Source organism: Sturnira hondurensis, unplaced genomic scaffold, assembly GCF_014824575.4.
Source record: "Sturnira hondurensis isolate 20B ecotype Veracruz unplaced genomic scaffold, ASM1482457v3 Scaffold0021555, whole genome shotgun sequence".
Lineage (NCBI taxonomy): Eukaryota > Metazoa > Chordata > Mammalia > Chiroptera > Phyllostomidae > Sturnira > Sturnira hondurensis.
Window position 1 is genome coordinate 3,379,506 of NW_028094186.1, and position 20,692 is coordinate 3,400,197.

At 42.4% G+C, this 20,692-nt stretch overlaps 2 protein-coding genes across 3 annotated transcripts in view; one reads left to right on the forward strand and one right to left on the reverse strand.

Moving 5' to 3' along the window:
- KDM1A (lysine demethylase 1A) overlaps positions 1–14,845 on the reverse strand; it is a 55,700-nt gene extending 40,855 nt beyond the window's left edge. For both annotated transcript variants that reach the window (XM_037032950.1, XM_037032949.1), the window contains exons 1-2: positions 14,359–14,845; positions 4,234–4,399 (exon numbers count right to left, since the gene is read on the reverse strand). In XM_037032950.1, coding sequence (XP_036888845.1) covers positions 4,234–4,399; positions 14,359–14,718 — 526 coding nt within the window. In that variant the 5' untranslated portion in view covers positions 14,719–14,845. The remainder of the gene's footprint in view (positions 1–4,233; positions 4,400–14,358) is intronic.
- A 3,800-nt stretch (positions 14,846–18,645) lies between these two features.
- On the forward strand, positions 18,646–20,675 carry TEX46 (testis expressed 46). Its single transcript, XM_037032783.1, has 2 exons — positions 18,646–18,837; positions 20,478–20,675. The coding sequence occupies exons 1-2, from the start codon at positions 18,646–18,648 to the stop codon at positions 20,673–20,675; spliced, it is 390 nt and encodes a 129-aa protein (XP_036888678.1).
- Positions 20,676–20,692: the final 17 nt, after the last annotated feature.

Here is a 20,692-nt window from a genome sequence, read left to right on the forward strand (position 1 = left end):
AATTTTAATAATCTTTCAAACACACACACATAAATTTGTCATACCAATCTCTCACAAATGATTTCTGTAATTTGTTTACTAGCCTGTATCCCCTTCAAACACACACATCCAAAATTTCCATGCAAACAGAGAAGAGAGCAGGTACTTCCTTTGCTTATATTCTTACAAGAATTCTTGTAAGAATATAAACAGGAGACAAAGTGATTCTTCCAATAGTCACTGAATAAAACAGAGTATAATACAGAGCTGTCACTGATCAGCTAACCATATCTAATAACCACCTCTAATAAAATTAGTTTGAAGAGTTAACCAAGGAAGTTTAAGGAAGTCTTCCAGCTTCATTAGAGTATTAGACTTTCACTGAGGCTAGAAAAAATACACATTTTGGACATACATTTTTTTTAATTTAGATATCTATTACCTTGAAGACGTCCTGAGAAAGGTATCTGAGTAGCCAATTTCAAATTTCATGTATTTTAAGACTTTCCGTAAAAACCTTAAGCTATATACAACTAAGCTATTTCTAACCCAAAATGCAATATATCTTCATAAACCAGAGTTCTTAAAGAGTTATCCAACATGAAACTTAAATCCAAGAATTACAAGTGAGGTTTTTCTAGAAAATTTCAATTGCTGAAAAGCAGTGAAGAAAAAAATCATGTTTTTATATGGAAATAGAAAAGCTTAGTATTAGCATATCAGTTAGTATAGTAAATCCTCACTGAGGAACAGTCTAAGGTATGCAGGATAACAACTGAGCTAAGAAAGGAAAAAAGTTTCTCCAATCAAAGGGGCAATTACTCTAGACCGGTGGTCCAGCTGAGGCTTTACCCTGTTTTACAGGTGCCCCCCAAGGTACGGCCCTACTGATCACTGCCAGTTCCAAAGACGACCTGTTCAGGTTTGGTTGCCACATCCTAAAAATAAAGAACACTTTTATCTCAATTGAAAATTACTAGGAAACCAAATAAAACCATCATTTATTAAAACAGATATATACTAAATAAAAAAAGCCATGGAAATTTAGGTCGATTTTAAAGACAAGGAGCAAAAATACAGTATTCACCCATGTGACTACCATGGGACTACATGCCACCCTCAGTTAACAAAAACCGACAAGCCTAAAAATGTTTAAGCCTGAACAGAGAACGTCTTCACAATTAAATCCAAACAAACAAAAAGCCCAAACTTCATTTCTATAAAAATTCAAGACTGACACTGAGAACATTTTTCTAGTGACCCAAATCCACTGAACTTGATGACCAAAACAGCCTAGGTCATCTGCTCAGTCCCAAGTCTTTTTACTCCCTTAATCCACCTTCAGAGGGCACATCAGATGGATTTTTCCAAAACATGTGTTTTGGTACATCAACCTTCACTCAAAATAACCTCGGTGCTCCCCTGACCAGATCTTCCCAATTTCTCAAAGGAAATCAAGCCCCAATTCCTTAGCCTTATAGCCAAAGCTCCAACCTTCCATCTGACTCCCTCTCAGAACTCGTCTAGAGGAATCTTACCCAGTCAAACCATTTCACCCACTGACTTCAAAATACCTTGAGGTTTCATAATTAAGAACATATTTTATTCTTCTTAAGATTACACTGTGAAAAGCAAAGCAAAATTTTCTAAACAAATTTAAATGTTGGTAAGCATGAAGTGCATTCACACCTTACTTACATAGTTTAAGGGAGTAACAATGTATAGTTATTACCTAAAATGAGCTGAAGGAAAGATGTGGTAAAGAACCAGACCCTGGAGGGGTGGGCTGGGATGGAGTAAAAGACAGAAAACTACTTGAACAGTAATTAAAAAAAAAAAAAAAAAGAACCAGACCCACATCTCCTCTCAAGATACTAAGATATCCACATGGCAATGCTCATATCCAATTTTTGAATAAAAATTGAAGTTGAAGAACTGGTACTCATAAGACAAGAAGAGATTTGGAAACTCTGGAGAGTTTCTAAACACTTGAACTCACCTGATGATATTATGTGATTCAGCATCAGGGCCCAATCTATTTCTAAACTATGTAAGCTAGTACACTGTGTCACTACTTTTCTGGGTAAAGTACTTTCCTAATTCACCCTGAATTTTTTTTTTAATTTTAGGACGTTTCGAAGAAAAAATAACTTTATTTTCATAACAACATATTATATTGGCAAGTTTTGGCTATTATCAACACATCTCTGAGCGTAGATGATATCCTAAACTTAATAAACATAACTTTAAAATTTCCCTCAAAATACTCAGAAATTTACACTAAACCACTGGATTAAAGTTAACCAGAACATAATAGCATAAAGACAGTTTCCCCAATCTTAAATTAAATTCCTTTGTTAAGAGATTTACTTTTCGTGGAAACAGTGCCTGACATTTATGGAAAAAGATAATAAATGACAAAAGATAACCAACCAATGACAAATAAATAAATAGCTACTTCCATGAAAAAGAAAACACCAACCTGAGACTTGGTTGAAAATTTTCAGAAAACAAAGAAGGTATGCATGAACCTGGCATCTATGGTACATCCGTTATTCATGGGAGACCCTGACAACTACACAACAAGAGGGGAGCAGAGTGTCAGACCCGCTGCTGAGTAACAGCTCCTGAACTAGGACATCAGCAGCTTCTCGAGCTGTACAGGTATGAAAAGGTTTATCCCCTTGTATCTCATTAGCAAGCCTACAGCAAAGGTAAAAAAAGAAAAGCAGCAAGAATTAAAGAATACAGAAGGAAGGGAATAGTCCAGGAAAGAGCTGGAGATAAGGATACAAGGGAAGAGAGCTAAATATAAGTCTAGAAAGAGGAGGGAAGAAAATCAACAAAGAGGGAGCAGGTACTGAGGTACAGAGAAGGCTGCATTTGCCTCAGGGACATTGGTCTGAAGGTAACATACCACTTCCCCAACACCCAAGTCATTCAAAGAAAGTTTTAGGAAAATCATTCTAAGAAAACCTCATTTCTGAGATAAACTGAACCCAGAATCTAATTATCTTTTTATAAATGTTCTCAAACCATATTCTTTTATTACACTTTATTGTAATTACTATAAATTATAAACTTTCACTTTGAGAGTTTTAGCCAGAATCTGTTTGGCATATTCTAAATCTAAGTTTAAATTAACACCTGACCTGTAATCCTAACAAATCACAAATCAGTATGAATCTGGTGATTTCTATAATACCACAGAAAAAGACCCTGGGGAAAAAAAGTCTAAAACAAACAATAAAACTTAGCAAATGAAATACATGTGTGCCGTAATCTGGGTACCTATGAAAGTCATGCATGATATAGCACATGGGGTCTGAAATAAGCATTTTGCTTTTAAAAGGTTCAGGACTAAAAGAATGGGTAAGGTGAATGGGCTGGAGCTACTGGAAATAGAAAAAGTATTTTAGGAAGAAGGATATAGTAAAAATTTAAAGGCAAGAAAAGTTAATGAAATACCATTAAGGGCATAAGATGAGAAAAATTAAGATTCCACTTTCGCTTGGTTTCTCCAAAACAGACGGGCGTCCCTGGTGGGGCTGTTGTGCTCAGCAGCGCTCAGGCTGGGGGTTGGGAGAGGTCTGTAAAGATGCTCGAAGCTCTGACTCCAACACTACAGACTCCACTGCACTTCCTATGTCATAAAACTGTGCGAACCGAAATCTCTCCGTAGCCTTTTCTTATACCATTCCTGTGACTGGAGGGCTCAATAATGGAACAATAACAGGTACTTAGTGGGTCTTATCCTTTTTACCTCAGATATATTTTTAATTTTTTCATCAGGAAAAGACCCTTCTCAAACTATTACACACCACACCACACCATGCAAGTTTTTTAACCACTTGGTAAATGCATAATGTAGCCAGAATAATTTCTGAACCATCCTATCTCTAAATTCTGAATCAGAATCATCACTGAGAGGTTTGGCTCTTTGGATCTGGCTTTCTCTATGTTTTCTCTAATTGGTTATTTTCTTCAACTTCCCAAGGGCCTTACACTGACTGCTACTAGCCTTGCACCCCGCCCCACTTTCCTTTCCTCCTACATACGTAGAGACAGACATGAAAAGAGTATCAGTACCACTATGTATGTATGTGCGCATATATGTGCCTATATGCAAACACTAAGACACACAGTATCAGTATAAACTGAAGATGAAGACAAATATCACTGCAAAATAGAAATAAATCCATTTATTCTTATTTCTAAGATAAAACAGAACTGTAGTCCATTATTACAACTCACCAGATGGCTCCTCGGGCTCACTTTCATTTTCTTCCTCAGGTGGGGCTTGTGGAGGTGGTGGGGGAAGCTTCTTCTCCTTCTCTGCTTTGGCGTTTCTCTCTTCTTCTGAGTAATACTCATCTTCTGAGAGGTTGGCCAAGCTTTCATCCATCTCTCTGTACTCTACCTATATGGAGATTATACCAGGGAAAGCTAAATACAGTGAACATCTAAAATTAGGGACTCAATGTGGAACCATCAGTCAATGTGAATTGCTTTTTAACTTTAAATTTTAAGGGAAACAAGCAAAAAAAAAAAAACAAGGAACAAACTGGCTCATGATAGGTTAGCTATTAAAAACAAAACCTCTCATAAAATAATCTTGTGTCAGTTCATATTTAGCCCAACATATAACTTTCCATCACAGCACTGACATTTAGATCAACGGCTCCGAGGCTGTCTACAACTCCTAAATATATTTAAAAGCTGTGTGTGTATCATGTTCACATACTGCAATTTAAAAAAAAAAACCCAACCAAAAAAAACTAAAATAACCCCCCAGTTAGGCCAAAAATGAGTTAACTAAAATATTAAGTCTGTCTAATTCCAAGCCTGTACTTCTAATTACTATTCTTTGGGAAAATAGTAAAAAAATGCCAGAAACCAAATGGGGGGTGGGGTGGGAGGAGGAGATAAGGAATAAAAATTGCAAATAGGAACAGTCAAATTAAATTATGAAAAAGTACATTTGCTTAAAAAAATAACTGGTGACCTAAGAGAGTTGACTGAGAGCAAAGAATTCTTATTACAACAAATTAAGGAGTAAGTGATGGGGAAACAGAGGCTGCAGTCTTACTAATTCACACTCAGGTTATAATGGAGACACCAGGAAATAAACAGAAAGAGGAAGCAGTCAGAGTTTTATCAGCAGTAAAGCAGCTTAGGATAGGGAAGATTATTAAGGACCTGTTTGCCAAAATGTCAGTACGGTATTACAAACAGTCATCAACCTGGAACTCTGTCAAACAATCACTGTTAGCCCCGCCCTATTTTAAGTATTTTAGTTTTATTGCAAATAGGGACTGGATTAGAAAATGGAAACAAAAATTAAGGATAAACTGACTAATTCTGGCCCATGCTCTAAGAATCATACTTAGCATAAGGATCTATCAAATAATGAACAATGAGTACATGGTGCAATGGAAAAATGGTTACGAATGACAATATCCCTGAGTTTAATAAGCTGAAACTCCAGTTGCAAACAAAAGACCCTAATCAAGTAACCATCTTATTGATAGTCTTTACGATAAGACCTCTAGCCATTTCAACATTAGCCTGTTTGACTAAGATAAACAGTAGAAACAGACCTCAGGATAATGGGTGAAAATCAATGGAAGGTAAAAAAGTTTCAAAGAGGGCGAGGGATCAAAAAATGTCATATATGCTATGGTACACCATTTCCTTTTCTCCCTTTAGCGGTCAACAGTGCCTGACCCCACCCCACCCCACCCCAAGAAGTTGTCCTTTAATCCCATCTTATCCATTCAGTCAGTGATCACTTATTAAATGCCTACTATGGAACTGGGCAATGTGCAAATTCTGAGACAAACACAAAGAATAATATAAAACCCTTTCTACTATAGTAGTTCAGCTGTTCCCAAAGGATGTTTCATTAGACATTATGGCCTTTGAAGGAAAAATGAATCTAAGTTTGGGAAACGCTAATCTTTACAAAGCTCCCAGGGTCACAATGCACATTAAAGGTACTGAGAAATTTTGCAGCAAAAACAGTATTTTAAACATTGTTTAATCTACCATTTTGGTGAAGGAATAACTATTAGCAAGGAGTACACTTGGAAGAGGCTGGTCTTTTGGTCTTTAGGAAAAAAGGGATTAGAAAAATACCTAGCGAGAGTAGCAAGGCTATCTAAAGGTAGTACTTAAAAAAACAGCAGAAAAAAATTGTTCCACAGAACCCAAGGACTCTGGGATTTCTCTTATTAATTTTTTAAAAGACTTTATTTATTTTCAGAGAGAGGGGGAGGGAAGGAGGAAGAGAAGGAGAGAAACACCAATGTGTGGCTGCTTCTTGTATGCCCCCTACTGGGGACCTGGCCTGCAACCCAGGCATGTGCCCTGTCTGGGATTGAACCAGCAACCCCTTGCTTCAAAGGTCAGCACTTATCCACTGAGCCACACCAGATGGGGCTCATTTATTAATTTTTAAATGTATTTTTAAAACAAAAATATACATTCATATATGCTCATGTGTTATCCAAACCATAACCCTTTAGAGAGTACCATCACATGAACTTGTACTGCTTGGGTGACAATTTTGGGGAGACCCAAGAATGAAATTTCTTCTTCCATCTCTTTTCAACTGAGTGTCCTGGGATGGGAAAGCAAGCTAAACAAACAAAAACAATTTTTTGCTCTACTTATCAATCCATACTGGATCTTTATAATATTTCCTAAGTAAAATACAGAAATAAAATTGGATTCTGAGGCTGAAACAAGGCTGCAACTACTGTGCTTAATTTGGCTATCAAAATAGCCTCATTTTCTCAAAGATTGACAACTAGAATAAAATAAATTTAAATTTCTGCCCTGGCTGGTGTGGCTCAGTGGACTGAGCACTGACCTGCAGCCCTAAAGGTTGTCCGTTCAATTCCCAGTCAGGGCAGTTCAATTCCCAGTCAGGGCACGTGCCTGGGTTGCCAGCAGGCCCCCCAGTGGGGCCGTGAGAGAGGCAACGACCGCTTGCCGTCTCACACTCATGTTTCTTCCCTCTCCTTCTCCCTTTCCCCTCTCTCTAAAATAAATAAATAAAACCTTTAAAAAACTTTAAATTTCTTAATACAAAACAGGTAAGTAATATTTTATTTGGGGATTCTGCATAAAATTTTATTTTGTAAAAAAAGAATTTCTCTACTTAATAAAAAGTTTTAAAACCATCTGAAAGAATCACATAAACTCTAAAAAATAAAGACTATTCCCCTGAAAAAAGGAATACCTTGAGCAGAAAGGCCTGGGCATCTCTCATCATTAAGTAAACACAACCAAGGAAGGGCACAAAGATGTCCCAATTGGAGGATATGTGTCAGTAGGGTAGTTACATCTTTACACGGACAAGTGTCTCTTCCACACTCTTGCTATAATGATTCAGTCACTGCCCAATCACCTTAAACCTGCGTTTTGTTTGTTTGTTTTCATCTTTCTTCCTGTTAATTCACCTAGGGTACAACTACCAGATTAATTTTCCAAATCCGTGATGTTTTCAGATAGAGTAACAGATGAACACCAACCTCTTCAAACTAGGGTACAAACCCTCTGGCTCTAACTAGTCAAACTTACTTCTAATCATTTTCTAACATACTAGTCAAAAGGTCCTCAACACTGTTCTATGCATCCCTAAACTCACTAAACTCCCTAAAAGCCACTTCCACCTTTTCCTGTTAACCTAACACCTAAAATCCAAGGTCCACCTCCTCTGCATATTATTTCCTAACTATCCCAAACACCGAAATAACCTTCTCCTCCTGTGAATTCTCACAGCACTACGAGCTGCACCTCCTAGTCCAGTGCTGTCTGATGAAAGTTTCTATAATAAAGGCAACGTTCCACATCTATGCTTCCAATAAGATAGAACTAGCCACATGTGGCTACTGAGCACCTACCGAGTGGCTATCAGTGTTTAAATTATAATAAATTCAGCCCTGACTAATATGGATCAGTGCTGTACTACAAACCTGTCACAGTTCAATTCCCAGTCAGGGCACATGCCTGGGTTGCAGACCAGGTCCCCAATTGGGGGCGCATGAGAGGCAACCCATTGATGTCTCTCTTGCACATTGACATTTCTCTCCCACTCCTTCTCCCTCCCTTCCCCTGACTCTAAGAATAAATACAACCTTTTTTCTTTTTTTAAAATATATTTTATTGATTATGCCATTACAGTTGTTCTAATTACTCCTTCATTCCCCTCCACCCTGCACACCCCCTCCATCATTCCCCCCGCCTTAGTTTATTTCCACGTGTCAAGTTCTTTAGATTCTGTATTTCCCCTACTATTCTTGCCTTCCCATATGTTTTCTACCTACCGTCTACGCTACTTATTTTCTGTACCTTCTCCCCCTTCTCCTCCTCCTACTCCCCTGTTGCTGACCCTCCATGTGATCTCCATTTCTATGGTTCCACTCCTGATCTAGCTGTCTTCTTAGTTTGCTTTTGTTTTAGGTGTGGTTGTTAATAACTGTGAGTTTGCTGTCCTTTCACTGTTCATATTTTTCATCTTCTTTTCCTTAGATAAGTCCCTTTAGCATTTCATATAATAAGGGCTTGGTGATGATAAACTACTTGAATTTGATCTTATCTGAGAAGCACTTTATCTGTCCTTCCATTCTAAATGAAAGCTTTGCTGGATAGAACAATCTTGGTTGTAGGTCTTTGGATTTCATGACTTGGAATACTTCTTTCCAGCCCCTTCTTGCCCGTAAGATCTCTTTTGAGAAATCCGATGACAGTCTGATGGGAACTCCTTTGTAGGTGACTGTCCCCTTATCTCTTGCTGCTTCTAGAATTCTCTCCTTCATTTTGGTCTTGGCTAATGTAATGATGATGTGCCCTGGTGTGTTCCTTCTTGGGTCCAACTTCTTTGGGACTCTCTGAGCTTCCTGGATTTCCTGGAAGTCTATTTCCTTTGCCAGACTGGGGAAGTTCTGCTTTATTATTTGTTCAAATAAGTTTTCCACTCGTGGCTGTTCCTCTTCTCCTTCTGGTACCCCTATAATTTGGATGTTGGAACGTTTAAAGATGTCCTGGAGGTTCCTAAGCCTCTCCTCATTTTTAAAAAATTCTTGTTTCTTCATATTTTTCTGTTTGGTCATTTTTTTCTTCCTTCTGGTCCACTCCATTGATTTGAGTCTCAGTTTCCTTTCTATCACTATTGGTTTCCTGTGCATTTCCCTTCATTTCAATTAGTTTAGCCTTCATTTGCTCCTCTAATCTGTGACTAAAATCGACCAGTTCTGTGAGCATCCTGATCACCAGTACTTTGAACTGTGCATCTGATAGGTTGGCTATCTCTTGGTTGCTTAGAAGTATTGGCTCTGGGGCTTTGAGCTGTCCTTCTTGAGCCATAATGTTTTGATCTGTTCGTGCCTATTACGTATGAGGAACGGAGCCCTAGGTGTTCACCAGGGTGGGGCAACTCAGTCGTGGTGTTGTGATGCTGTATGTGGGGGCGGGGTCAAAGAGGGGCAATTGCGGTCCCCTCTGCTGCTTCCCGCTGCTGGGGCCTGAGCAGTCTGTCTCACTGCTCGCTCCTTCGCTGGTTTATCTGCGCACAAATGTGTGACCGTGGACAGCCTGCCGCCTTGCGCCCTCACAGCGTCTGCCTGTTGCTACCCAACACCTGGGATCTACCCGCGGTTGCCTGCTCACCTGGGTCAGGAGATCTTTCCTGCCTGACCCCGCTCGGCCGCTGACTCTGCCCCTCTTACCAGTCCAGTTGAACGGTTCCTTGTTGTCGGACTTCCGTACAGTTCAATTTTCTGTGTTTTGGCTGCGTTTTTGTTACTGAAACTTTGTTGACTTTAAACTTGGTTGTAAGAGGAGGCACACTGTTTCCACCTATACCTCCATCTTGGCAGAGTCTACGATCTTTTTTTTTTAAAAGATTTTATTTATTTTTAGACAAGGAAATGGAGAGAGAGAGTTAGAGAAACATCAGTGTGTGGTCGCCTCCTACACGGCCACCACCGGGGACCTGGCCTGCAACCCAGGCATATGCTGTGACTGGGAATCGAACTAGCGACCCTTTGGTTCACAGCCCGTGCTCAAACCACTGAGCTACACCAGCCAGGGCAATAAATACAACCTTTAAAAAAAATTTTAATTCCGTGTCCTGAGTCATACTAGTCACAAAGCAAGCCTTCAATAGCCACATGCAGTAGTGGCTTCCACACTAGTCAGCACAGCTCTAATGTCTGGTTCTCTACAGCCTAGACACGACTCTGAACACTACCTAACACTACTGATCACTCCAATGTCTCTTGTTCCTAGAAAAACTCATTTCCAATTAAATTCATTTGTCCACAGTTGCCAATATTCAGTTGTCCACTCTGGTCTCCCTGTTGCTTCTCAAACCACTTTGCATTATACTCCAAGCATTTTTCACTTTCTATTCTCCTCTGATATTATTTCCTAACTGAAGTATTTCCTAAGTAGAAATAACTGAATATTCCTCCAAACATAGAAATAAACCCTCTGATAGTACTTTTACTACTGAGTACCTACTTGCTATATGCCAGACACTGCAATAAGCATTTTCTTTACATTATATCTAAATGCAAAAGCCTTACAAGGTATGATTTATTTGCCTGGCAAAAATGAATCATAGAAAAAAACTTATACTCCAATAAGCCCATCCTTTTCCAGCATGCTCTTCTAAATTTTGCCCTTTGTCAAAGTCCAGCTGAAGGCCACCATTCCTGAAGTGTGTGGTGTTCCTAAAGTCCCGACCTAACCCATCAAATTCAAACTTTGAGTACGTTCCATAGTGTTAATGCACACACATTCAGAGGTGAACTTACTTAGACACTAATGAAACAAGACTCAGGGTCCCCCAACTGAATGGACCCTTTCCAATATCCTGAACCTAATTTTGATTACATAAATAATATATATTTTAATGGCCCTGGCCCACAGTAGCTCAGTGGGCTAGGCATCATCCCGATACACCAAGGCTGTGGGTTCGTCCAGGTCAGGGGACATATAAGAATCACAGAAAATTATTATTTTTCTCTTCCTCCCTCTAAAATCAATTTAAAAATTAGAATATAATTGAGTTTTGAGGCCCCTCTTTTAATGGAAGAGGGTCCTCGAAACTGAATAAGCTCCCAAGTAAAAAAAATACATATGATGGTCTGTCTGGAAAAGTCCAGCCATTGCTAATATAACTAGAATGGTTTGTATGACATCGACATCAATGTAACCTGGCAGCCAAGGAAAGTGGACTGGAATGCACATGTGTGAACAGTGATGACCTCACTGTACTAGTTGGTGGGGGTGGTAGAGGTTACTGACTGAGCATGTGCACTGTGAGGTAATCACATTCAAAATGACTAAGCAATAGAGCAATAAACTGCACCAAACTTTGCATTAAGCCTGAATATTCCTCCACAGAAACTATTCAGATGATTCAGAAGGCCACAGCTATGGGCAACTGGTAATTGGCAGCTTCATCAAGACAACATGACCACTCATGCATCACCTCTTATACAGAATTTCTGGCAAAACATCAAATCACCCAGGTGACTCAGCCCCTCTACAGCCCAGACTTTGCGCTCTGTGACTTCTGGCTTTTCCAAAACTAAAGTCACCTTTGAAAGGAAAGCGATTTCAGACCGTTGATGAGATTAAGGAAAATATGATGGCGACTGAGAAAACTGTGTGAGGTCCCCAGGTGCCAACTTTGAAGGGGACTGAGGTGTCATTATCCTATGTACAATGTTTCTTGTACCTTCTTCAGTAAATTTCTCCATTGTTTCCTATTACACGGCTGGATACCTTCCGGGAAGACCCTTGTCTACACGTTGGAACTTCCGAGGCAAATGCCTGCCTGCAATGGACCCAGACTGCTTTTCACCCCTACGGGTGGTCTACTCCTGGAGATCTGTGTCCTCTGGCTCCCAAGACTGCCTATGAGTAGGTCAGTGTTCCCAGTTTCTTACTTCCTAGTTGCTCTCCCAAATAAACACATAACCCATTTCTTTTAGAGATTCAAAGCTCATCACAATGGAAAAATAGGCTAACAAAAATTCAAGTAAATACAGGTGAACTAGCAAAAAATCTTATAGCATGTTCCAAATTGATCAAGAGATTCAATGCAAACACAATAAAACTCTCAGCTGCCTTATTTGTAGAAAGTGATAAACTGATCCTGAAATTCATATGGAAGTTCAAAGCACACCGAATAGCTAAAATAATCATTTAAAAAGAACAAAGTTGCCCTGACTGGTGCGGCTCAGTGGATTGAGTGTTGGCCTGTGAACCCAAGGTGCACGGTTCTATTCTAGGTCAGGGCACAGGCCTGGGTTGAGAGCCAGATCCCCAGTAGAGGGCCCCAGAGAGACAACCCCACACTGATGTTTCTCTCCCTCTCTTCCTCCCTCCCTTCCCCTCTGTCTAAAATAAATAAAGTCTTTGTTTTTTAAAGGTAAATTTTAAGGTATGTGAATTTTCACACACACACGCACACACAAAAAAACACAAAAAAGCAAAAACAAAAAACCCCACCTGTTTTTAAAAAAATACCTCATGGTTACTGGCCACACTTTCCACTGAAACATAAAATTAAAACCCTTTTGGGTTTCTGTCCTCTACTTCACTGAGACTTGGGAGTTGCTAACCTGTGCTTTTCTAACCTATGCTTTGGTAGAAGTCCCCCAAAGCTGTTTTTTCTACTTAGTACAGGGTATTCTTGGAGAGAGATCTCTCAAGTGGGCAACTGACTCTGAGGGCTCTTAGCCTGCCTGGGTAATGCTCATCTCAAGAAGCTCCTCATACCCAAGGCTACTGGATTCTCCCTGCCCTTCAATCCCCAGCCCTAAGGAAAAACCAACCCTCCACTTTGATTTCAGACCTCCAACCTCCAGAACTGAGAGACAATAACATTTAAGCCACACAAACACAATTTCCTCACACTGACTTGGTATACCCACTTAACAATTATATACATGTAGCCCTGCCTGGTGTGGCTCAGTGGACTGAGCACCGCCCTGAGAAAAAAATAGTCACTGGTTTGATTCCCAGTCGGGGCACATGCCTGAGTGGGCCGGGTCCCCAATTGGGGGTGTGTGAGGGGCAATCACGCATTGATGTTTCTCTCCCTCTCTTCCCCTCTCTCTGGAGGTGGATAAATAACATCTTTTAAAAATTATATACAGGGAGAAAACTTATTACAAGCACAAATTATATGAATTGCATGATTTTAAATATTACTTTAAAAATTTATGTATATACAGTTCCAGTTATTTTCAGTTGGACCATGATATTTCCAGAAAAGGCCCAAGTCTAAAGTCTGTGCTCTCCTTGAGGCAGTGAACACATAATACAATACACAAGTGATGTATTATAGAATTATACACCTGAAACCTACCTAATTTTATTAATAAAATTAATAAAATTTTAATTACCCTGATAAATTCAGTAAAAACGACAAATAAAGTCTGTGCTCTAGTACTGTCCCAGTGACCTGCACACTGCAGGTGTCCCATGTGGTCCTTTGTCTCAGAGGGTGACATACCTCACTAGAACCTAAGTGCAGGGCTTACATTCCCGTTCCACCGCTCAATGAGCTGGGTGACTTTGGGCAAGTTACTTAAAATGTGTGCCTCCATTTACTCATTACTAAAACGGAGCTGGCAATACCTGCCCCTGGGTGTCCAGCAAAAACAAAACGTTGATGATGTTCTGAATACAGCACCTGGCACCCAGAGACGTGGGGCAGCTATTGTCTGTGTGCACACTACCGTGTGACAAATCTTTCTTCCCACAGTTGTATCTTGAGTAACTGGTATCAGCTCTCTTAATCAGCTTCATCTGCAAATATCTAGTTGAAAAGGTCACTGAGAACATACAAAGAAAAAGGGAGAAACTCCTAGCACTCATCAAGGCCTCGGAAAAACGTTCCTTTATTTTCGGTCTCTTAACGGTTACGGCAATTTTATCAGCATCACCCTGAGGCCCCGAAGTGCTCCCGGCTGACACTCCGTAAATACTGCTGAGCAGCTAGCTTCCAGGCACAGCTGGGAACAAACTAGCGAGGAACGTCTCCAGGAACGCCAACCATAATTCCACGTCAGGGAGCCATTTTTTTCCACTCGGGAAAATGCGAAGGTGTACAAAATGTAACCAGGGAATCGGCCCGCCCATCAATGCCCCCTTTCCCAGGAAGGCCCGGTCCCAGCACAAATTCCCATCCAGCTAATGGGAATGCGGGGTGGGGATCGACTGACTGGGGGGATCTGGGTAGGCGTGGGGCTTAAGGCCCAAGACCGGGGGAGAGGGGTTGATGGGGGCTGGACAACCTGGGGGAGGCTAGGCACTGGGGTCTGTACTTTGAGGGAGGGGGCCGGGCCTCACCTTCGCCCGTTTGCGCCGGCTTGTCCGTCGCCCCTCCGGCGTTTCTGCAATTCCCGTTTCCATGGGGGTCGCAGATCCAGGCACGACGGTAGGCCCGGCCTGCGGTGCAGCGGACCCTGGCGGCTCGGCGAGGCCCCCGGGCGGCGAGGACCGCGGAGGCTCCTTCTTGCGGGGAGTGCGCTCCCCGGCCACTCCCGACGCGGCCTCTGCAGGGCCCGACGGGCCCCCCGGCGGCGCAGCCACCTCTGAGCCGTTCTCCGAACCGGCCGCGGCCCCGGCGCCGGCCTCCGAGCCAGCTGCCGCCGCTGCGGCCGCCGCCGCCGCGGCCGCTGCAGCCGCCGCCTTCTTCCCGGACAACATCTCCGGCCGCCTGGCTGCCGACAGCCGAAGGGGCCGCTCAATCCGTGAGTCCGTGGGTCCGCAAACACCCGGCCTCGCTTCACTTCACGCAGCCCACGCACCGAAGAGCGCCGCCGCGTACGCACGCGCGGAGCGCGCTCCCGCCGCGTCTGGACAAAAAGGCTGGGGACGCCCACGGCCCCGCCTCCGCCCCGCCCCCCAGCTCCCCCGCTGCCATAGAACGCCGTTCTGGTGGCTAGAGAGGCGCCGTGGCATAGAGCGCGATGCTTTCCTAGAGCGTCCGCTTGGCCTTTAGAGTTGGCCCCAGCACCGTCCTGGTCCTAGGGCTTCTGGGCCAGACTGCACCTCCGAGGGCGACCGATTTATCTAAGAACTTGGGCACACTTATAAATTTATTTACTCATCCATTCATTCACCTCTTCATTTGTCAATTCAACCAAGTTTATTAATGCTTACTAGGTGACGGGTTTAATTATGGAGTTCTGGCTTTCAAAGATGGTGGTGGTGGTTTATTCTTATAACTCCAGGAATCCTTCACTGATCCAATTCTAAAACAGGTTTTGTGTTCTTCAAGCTTATTCCCACAGAACTATAATTGCTTTTTTACATGTCCCTTCAAATATACTGTAATTTTCAAAAAAAACGATTCCATTTACGAGGTCTGAGAACCGGTAAACCTAATCTCTAGTGATAGAATCCAATCAGTGGTTGACTGGGGGGAGTGTGGGGGTTGGCCGAAGGGCAGGAGAGAACTTGCTGGGAGGAATGAAAATGTTTTATCTCTTGATTGGAATGGTAGATACATTAGTCAAAAATCTGGGCTATACAAGTAAAATAGGTATGTTTTATTTTATGTCGATTGTAATTCACTGAAGTTGATTTTTAAAAACTAAGTAAAAAAGCAAAAGCTGTGCAAGTTGTAGTCACAGTACAACACGTGGCTCAGCTGTGAGCTACATTGGCATAGGAACATAAGCAATGCATGTTGTTTTAACCCAAGTGATAGAATTATATTGAGAGAATGGAGAAAAGAGAAAGTTTGTGGAGGAGAGGGATGAGAGGGTAAGGGGTTCACAGAAGGTGAGGTGAGAATGAGAGAGATTCTGCATGGGAGCTTAAATGCTCATCTCCCATCATGAAAAGATAATATATAACGTCAAAATTGAGAAATCTTGACGTAAATAGCCCTGGCTTGGTGTGGCTCAGTAGATTGAGCGTTGGCCTGCGAACGAAAGGGGTGCTGATTTGATTCCCAGTCAGGACACATGCCTGGGTTGCAGGCCAGGTCCCCATTTGGGGGCATAATGGAGGCAACTACACATTGATGTTTCTCTCTTTCTCTAAAAATAAAATAAATAGAATCTCTTTTAAAAAGAAATCAGGAAACAACAGTATAAACATACTATTGGGCTGTATCAAGATAAATACCAGAAGTTCAACACCAGCTAGAAGAGCTGGCATTATTTCTCTACATCATAGAACTTGAGGGTGGGAAGGGGTTAGACAGGAGACTGAAGCTTGTTTGTTCTGTATACTGTAGGTTTTTTTTATTTTAAGTAACCAAGTCTCTTTTTATAACTCATCCAACTCCTAACTTTCTATTTAGCAAGGTCAAAAATTATGAAATTCTACCAGAGCTGAAATCATTTGCAAGTAATAGTTCATAATCCTATAGTTCTATGTGAGATGTTTAATGTATAATAATTTGTTGAAACTGAAAATTAGGTTTTTTAAATATGCATATGGTTTGACCCAACAAAATTCCACTTTTAGGAAAACATTATCTGGAAATGTTTAAGTGTGGGTACAAAACTTTAACTTCAATGCTGTTTATCTCAAGTTATATATAATAACAACCAAGGAGGACTAAACTAAAGGCCCCCAAAGTGGTGACTAATTGAATATATTAGAACATCATAGCCATCGAAATCGATATTTGAACATTAAGAACTTCCATAAAGAATAAAGAACATATGTCAAAGGTTTTTTACTTTTAAAATGTTATTTATTGATTTTTAAAGAAAGAGAGAGAATCACTGATTTGTTGTTCCACTAATTTATGCATTCATTGGTTGATTCTTAGATGTGCCTTGATGGGGGATCGAACCCACAACCTTGGCATATCTGGACAGTGCTCTAATCAACTGAGCTACCGGGCCAGGGCCAAAGTTTGATTGATTGACAGATTTTTATTATGGAGAGAAATAGCAGGATGATAAAGCTGGTTCAAAGGAGAATATGAAAAATTGCTATATCTAGTCATTGCTCGGTGGAAGACAGAATAGTACAATAAGATTGCAAACTATTTTTAAATAAGGAAAAGGTAGATAATGTCTTACAATGCCATAAAACTAAACTTTGGGGATTATCTTTTCTCTCAGACAGAACTCATTTGCATTTATTTGCCCTCACCCCCAAAATATCATTTGCAATTTATCCATTTTCTTTCCAGAAATACAGGCATACCTTAGAGATACTGCGATTTTGGTTCCAGACCACCATAATAAGGCAAGTATCATGATAAAGTCAGTGTAATCTTTTTGCTGGTGGAGGGAGTGACCTTCAATTTGTGAAAAATGCCACACCTGTGAAGTATATAAAGCAAAGCACAATAAAGCGAGGTAGGCCTGTAACTAATCTCATTTTCTTAAATTGTGTTAAAATACATACAAAACTTACCATCTTAATCATTTTTTATTTCTTTATTTTTAAAGATTTTATTTATTTACTTTTACAGAGAGGAGAAGGAAGGCAGAAAGCGAGGGAGAGAAACATCAATGTTTGAGAGATACGTGGATAGCTTGCCTCTCGTCCCCCCTCAACTGGGGACCTGGTCAGCAATCCAGACATGTGCTCTGACCAGGGATTGAATCGCAGGCTGGCGGCACTCGATCCACCGAGCCACACCAGCCAGGGCTTAACCATTTTTAAATGCACCGTTCACTAGCGTGAATTACATTCCCATAGTCGTACACATAATCTCCAGAACTCTTTTCATCTTGAAAACTTCTGTATCCATAAACAGTCACTCTCCAACACTCCCCTGCCCCACCCCCAGCCCCTCCAACCACCATTCTATTTTCTGTCACTACAGACTGGAGCGCTCTAAATATTTCACATCGGTGGGATCAAACAGCTTTTGTCTTTATGTGACTGGCTTATTTCAGTTAGCATAAGTTCACCCTCATCGTAGCGTGTGTCAGAATTTCCTTCCTTTTTATCCATTCATCTGTCGATGGATTTTGGGGTGGCTTCTGCCTTTTGACCATTGTGAATAAGGCTGCCACGGACGTGGGTGTGCAAATCTCACCTCAAGACCCTGCTCTAGGTTGTTTGGGGTACATATTCCCAAGTGGAATTTCTAGAGTAACTTACCCATTTTTTAAAAGTTAACATCTGACTCTACAGAGTGGGAACCCTAATCAACATTTACGAGCAAGTCAAATAAAGTTACTTTTTCCCAAAGTACCAGGTGACCGACAGGTGGGCCAGTTAGAGAATACCCTAGTATTACTGTGAACAGACTTTCTGTAAAGTTTTAGCCTTATTTCCAAGTTTTGGGTAATTTTTCTTTGTAGTCTCCCTCCCTGTGAGGGTAGGGGATGTGTTCCTGACTGCTTTATTCGCAGCGGCTAGGCCCAGAAGTCCTGCTGAACGAATGAGGCATCACTAGGGCCTACATCACTTGGCTCTTGTGAGGGCATTATGAGATGATGCTTACAAATGGCCTGTCAAAGTCTGACACATAGTGACCGCTTAAGACACAGGAGTAGTCAATATTATTGTTATGTGGCAACGGGGGAGGGGTGCTGCTGGGGGCCGGTCATGACTTACAGGACAGGGCAGCCATGACTCCTGGTATGGAGGCAACTGTCCCAGAGAGGGAACTGAGGCTGGGTCTTGGGGCCTGGGTGCCACCGAGCCAGAATGCTGGAAGAACTAATATCTCTTTTTAGGAATCTCCATGACATACTTGATTCCTCAGGTGCCATTGGAGCATTGGTGGCTTGGCTGATCAGCTATAAGCCAGTCTTGTTTGGCTTCCTATTCCTTCTGCTGTTGCTTAGCAACTGGCTGGTCAAGTATGAACTGAAGCCCACCTCCCCCAAGTCCCAGCAGGTGAGCAGGAGGAGCCTTGAGCTTCAGCTGAGGGTGAAGGGATATTTCCAGCTAGACTGGGGCTTGGGGGACAGAGAAGGTGCCAGAATAACGGGGCACAACTGAGGGACCCCCGACTCCGGCCTGCATCCCCGCTCTGCAGCTACCTCTTGGGTGACGAAGCCCCGAACACAACCTCCCCAAGGCTTTCGGTGTCTCGGCTGTAAAGTCGGGACTGCCCCACACTCTCCTACTTCAGGTTTGACGTCCACAGGTTTTGGCAACAGTAACAACTCCTTTAAAGGAGAAAATGAAAATGGATGAACTAAAGACCCATGTAAAACATAGGTACATATCTAAAATATAACAATGACGATAGAGATGTACACGGATTATGACATATACAAATCTAAAAATATGCAGGACAATGTCCTATCTTGTTTATGAATGTACATCCTTAGTGAAATACATTAAGGCAGGATTTTTCTTTTTAAAGAGATTTTATTTATTTATTTTTAGAGAGAGGGGAAGGGAGGGAGAAAGAGAGGGAGAGAAACATCAATGTGTGGTTGTCTCTCACATGGTCCCCTGTGGGGACCTGGCCTGCAACCCAGACACATGCCCTGACTGAGAATTGAACTGGCGACCCTTTGGTTCGCAGGCCGGCACTCAATCCACTGAGCCACACCAGCCAGGGGAGCGCAGGATTTTCCAACTTTCACATGACTGACATTTCGGGCCGGACAATTTTTTTCGTGAGGGACTATCCTGTGTGTCGTTAGGGGTTTAGCAGCTTCCCCAGCCTCTACCCATAAGATGCCAATAGCATCCGTCACCCGTTTTGTGACAACCACAAATGTCTGCAGACATTGCCAAAGGTCCCCTGGGGAGGGCAAAATTGCCTCTCGGTGCAAACCACTGCTACTGAAAAAAGTGTATGGAAAAAGCGAACACCGAATTCAAGACTGCAGTTGAGATGAGGTCCAGGGAGGGAGGGCGACTGTCTGGGAGAGGGACCCACCGTCACGTTTGTGGTGTTTTATTTCTTAAGCTGGTGTGGGAACGGAGGTATTTGTTGTAATCATTACCTTTTTTTTTGTAAGTCTGAAATATTTAATTTTTAAAGGGCTGTAAAGACTGGAAGTTTGTAGCCGAATCCAAAAAGAAAAGATGAAGCATCATTAGGCTGGGCGAGGGGGCAGATGCCTGTCCTCCCCGCTGAGACCTGGCAGGCAGCGGGGACCTTGCAGGGCCCCACGGGACTCTCAGGCACGCGGGGAAAGCACAGCTCTGGAGACATACATTTGGGTCAAATTTGGGTTAAGGGTTTATGTTCTTTGTGAGCGCAGGTTGGCGGCCTATTATTTATTCCTGTGGGTGTGTGGGGTCTCCCCTGGAGGCGGGGTGATGCTGAGAGAGGGACCCAGTGCTCCCACCCACAGGACACTGTCCTGGTGGGCTGGTTGTGAAGATGACACTTACAAATCCTCTGGCGTGGGAAGGGGCAGTTACCACGATTCACCAACCTCACTCTCCTCTTTTCCCGCTGGTGGGGAGCTTAGGAAGAGGGAGAGCAACAAAAGACCCTCGAAGCCAAACCCAAGGGCCCCGCCATGAACGCAAGACAACTGGAGAGACTGCACGCCTGCTTTGCCCTCCAGGACAAGATCCTCGAACGGCTGCTGGTCACTGAAATGAAGCTGAAGGTCCTAGAAAACCAGATGTTCATCTTATGGACTAAACTGAGCCGCCAGAACAGGTGGGGCCGTCGGCGGACTCTTCCCTCGGGGCAGCGCAGACTCAGGGCGCGCCAGTCCGTCGTCTCCGCCTTCTCAGAGTGCACGTCCCACTCCCCCTGACGCGAGCCCAGAGCCTG

Coding starts and splice junctions, on each gene's coding strand:
- TEX46 (XM_037032783.1), top strand. CDS start 18,646: ATGCTGGAAGAACTAATATCTCTTTTTAGGAATCTCCATGACATACTT. Junction 18,838..20,477: donor CCTCCCCCAAGTCCCAGCAG/GTGAGCAGGAGG, acceptor TTTGCCCTCCAG/GACAAGATCCTCGAACGGCT.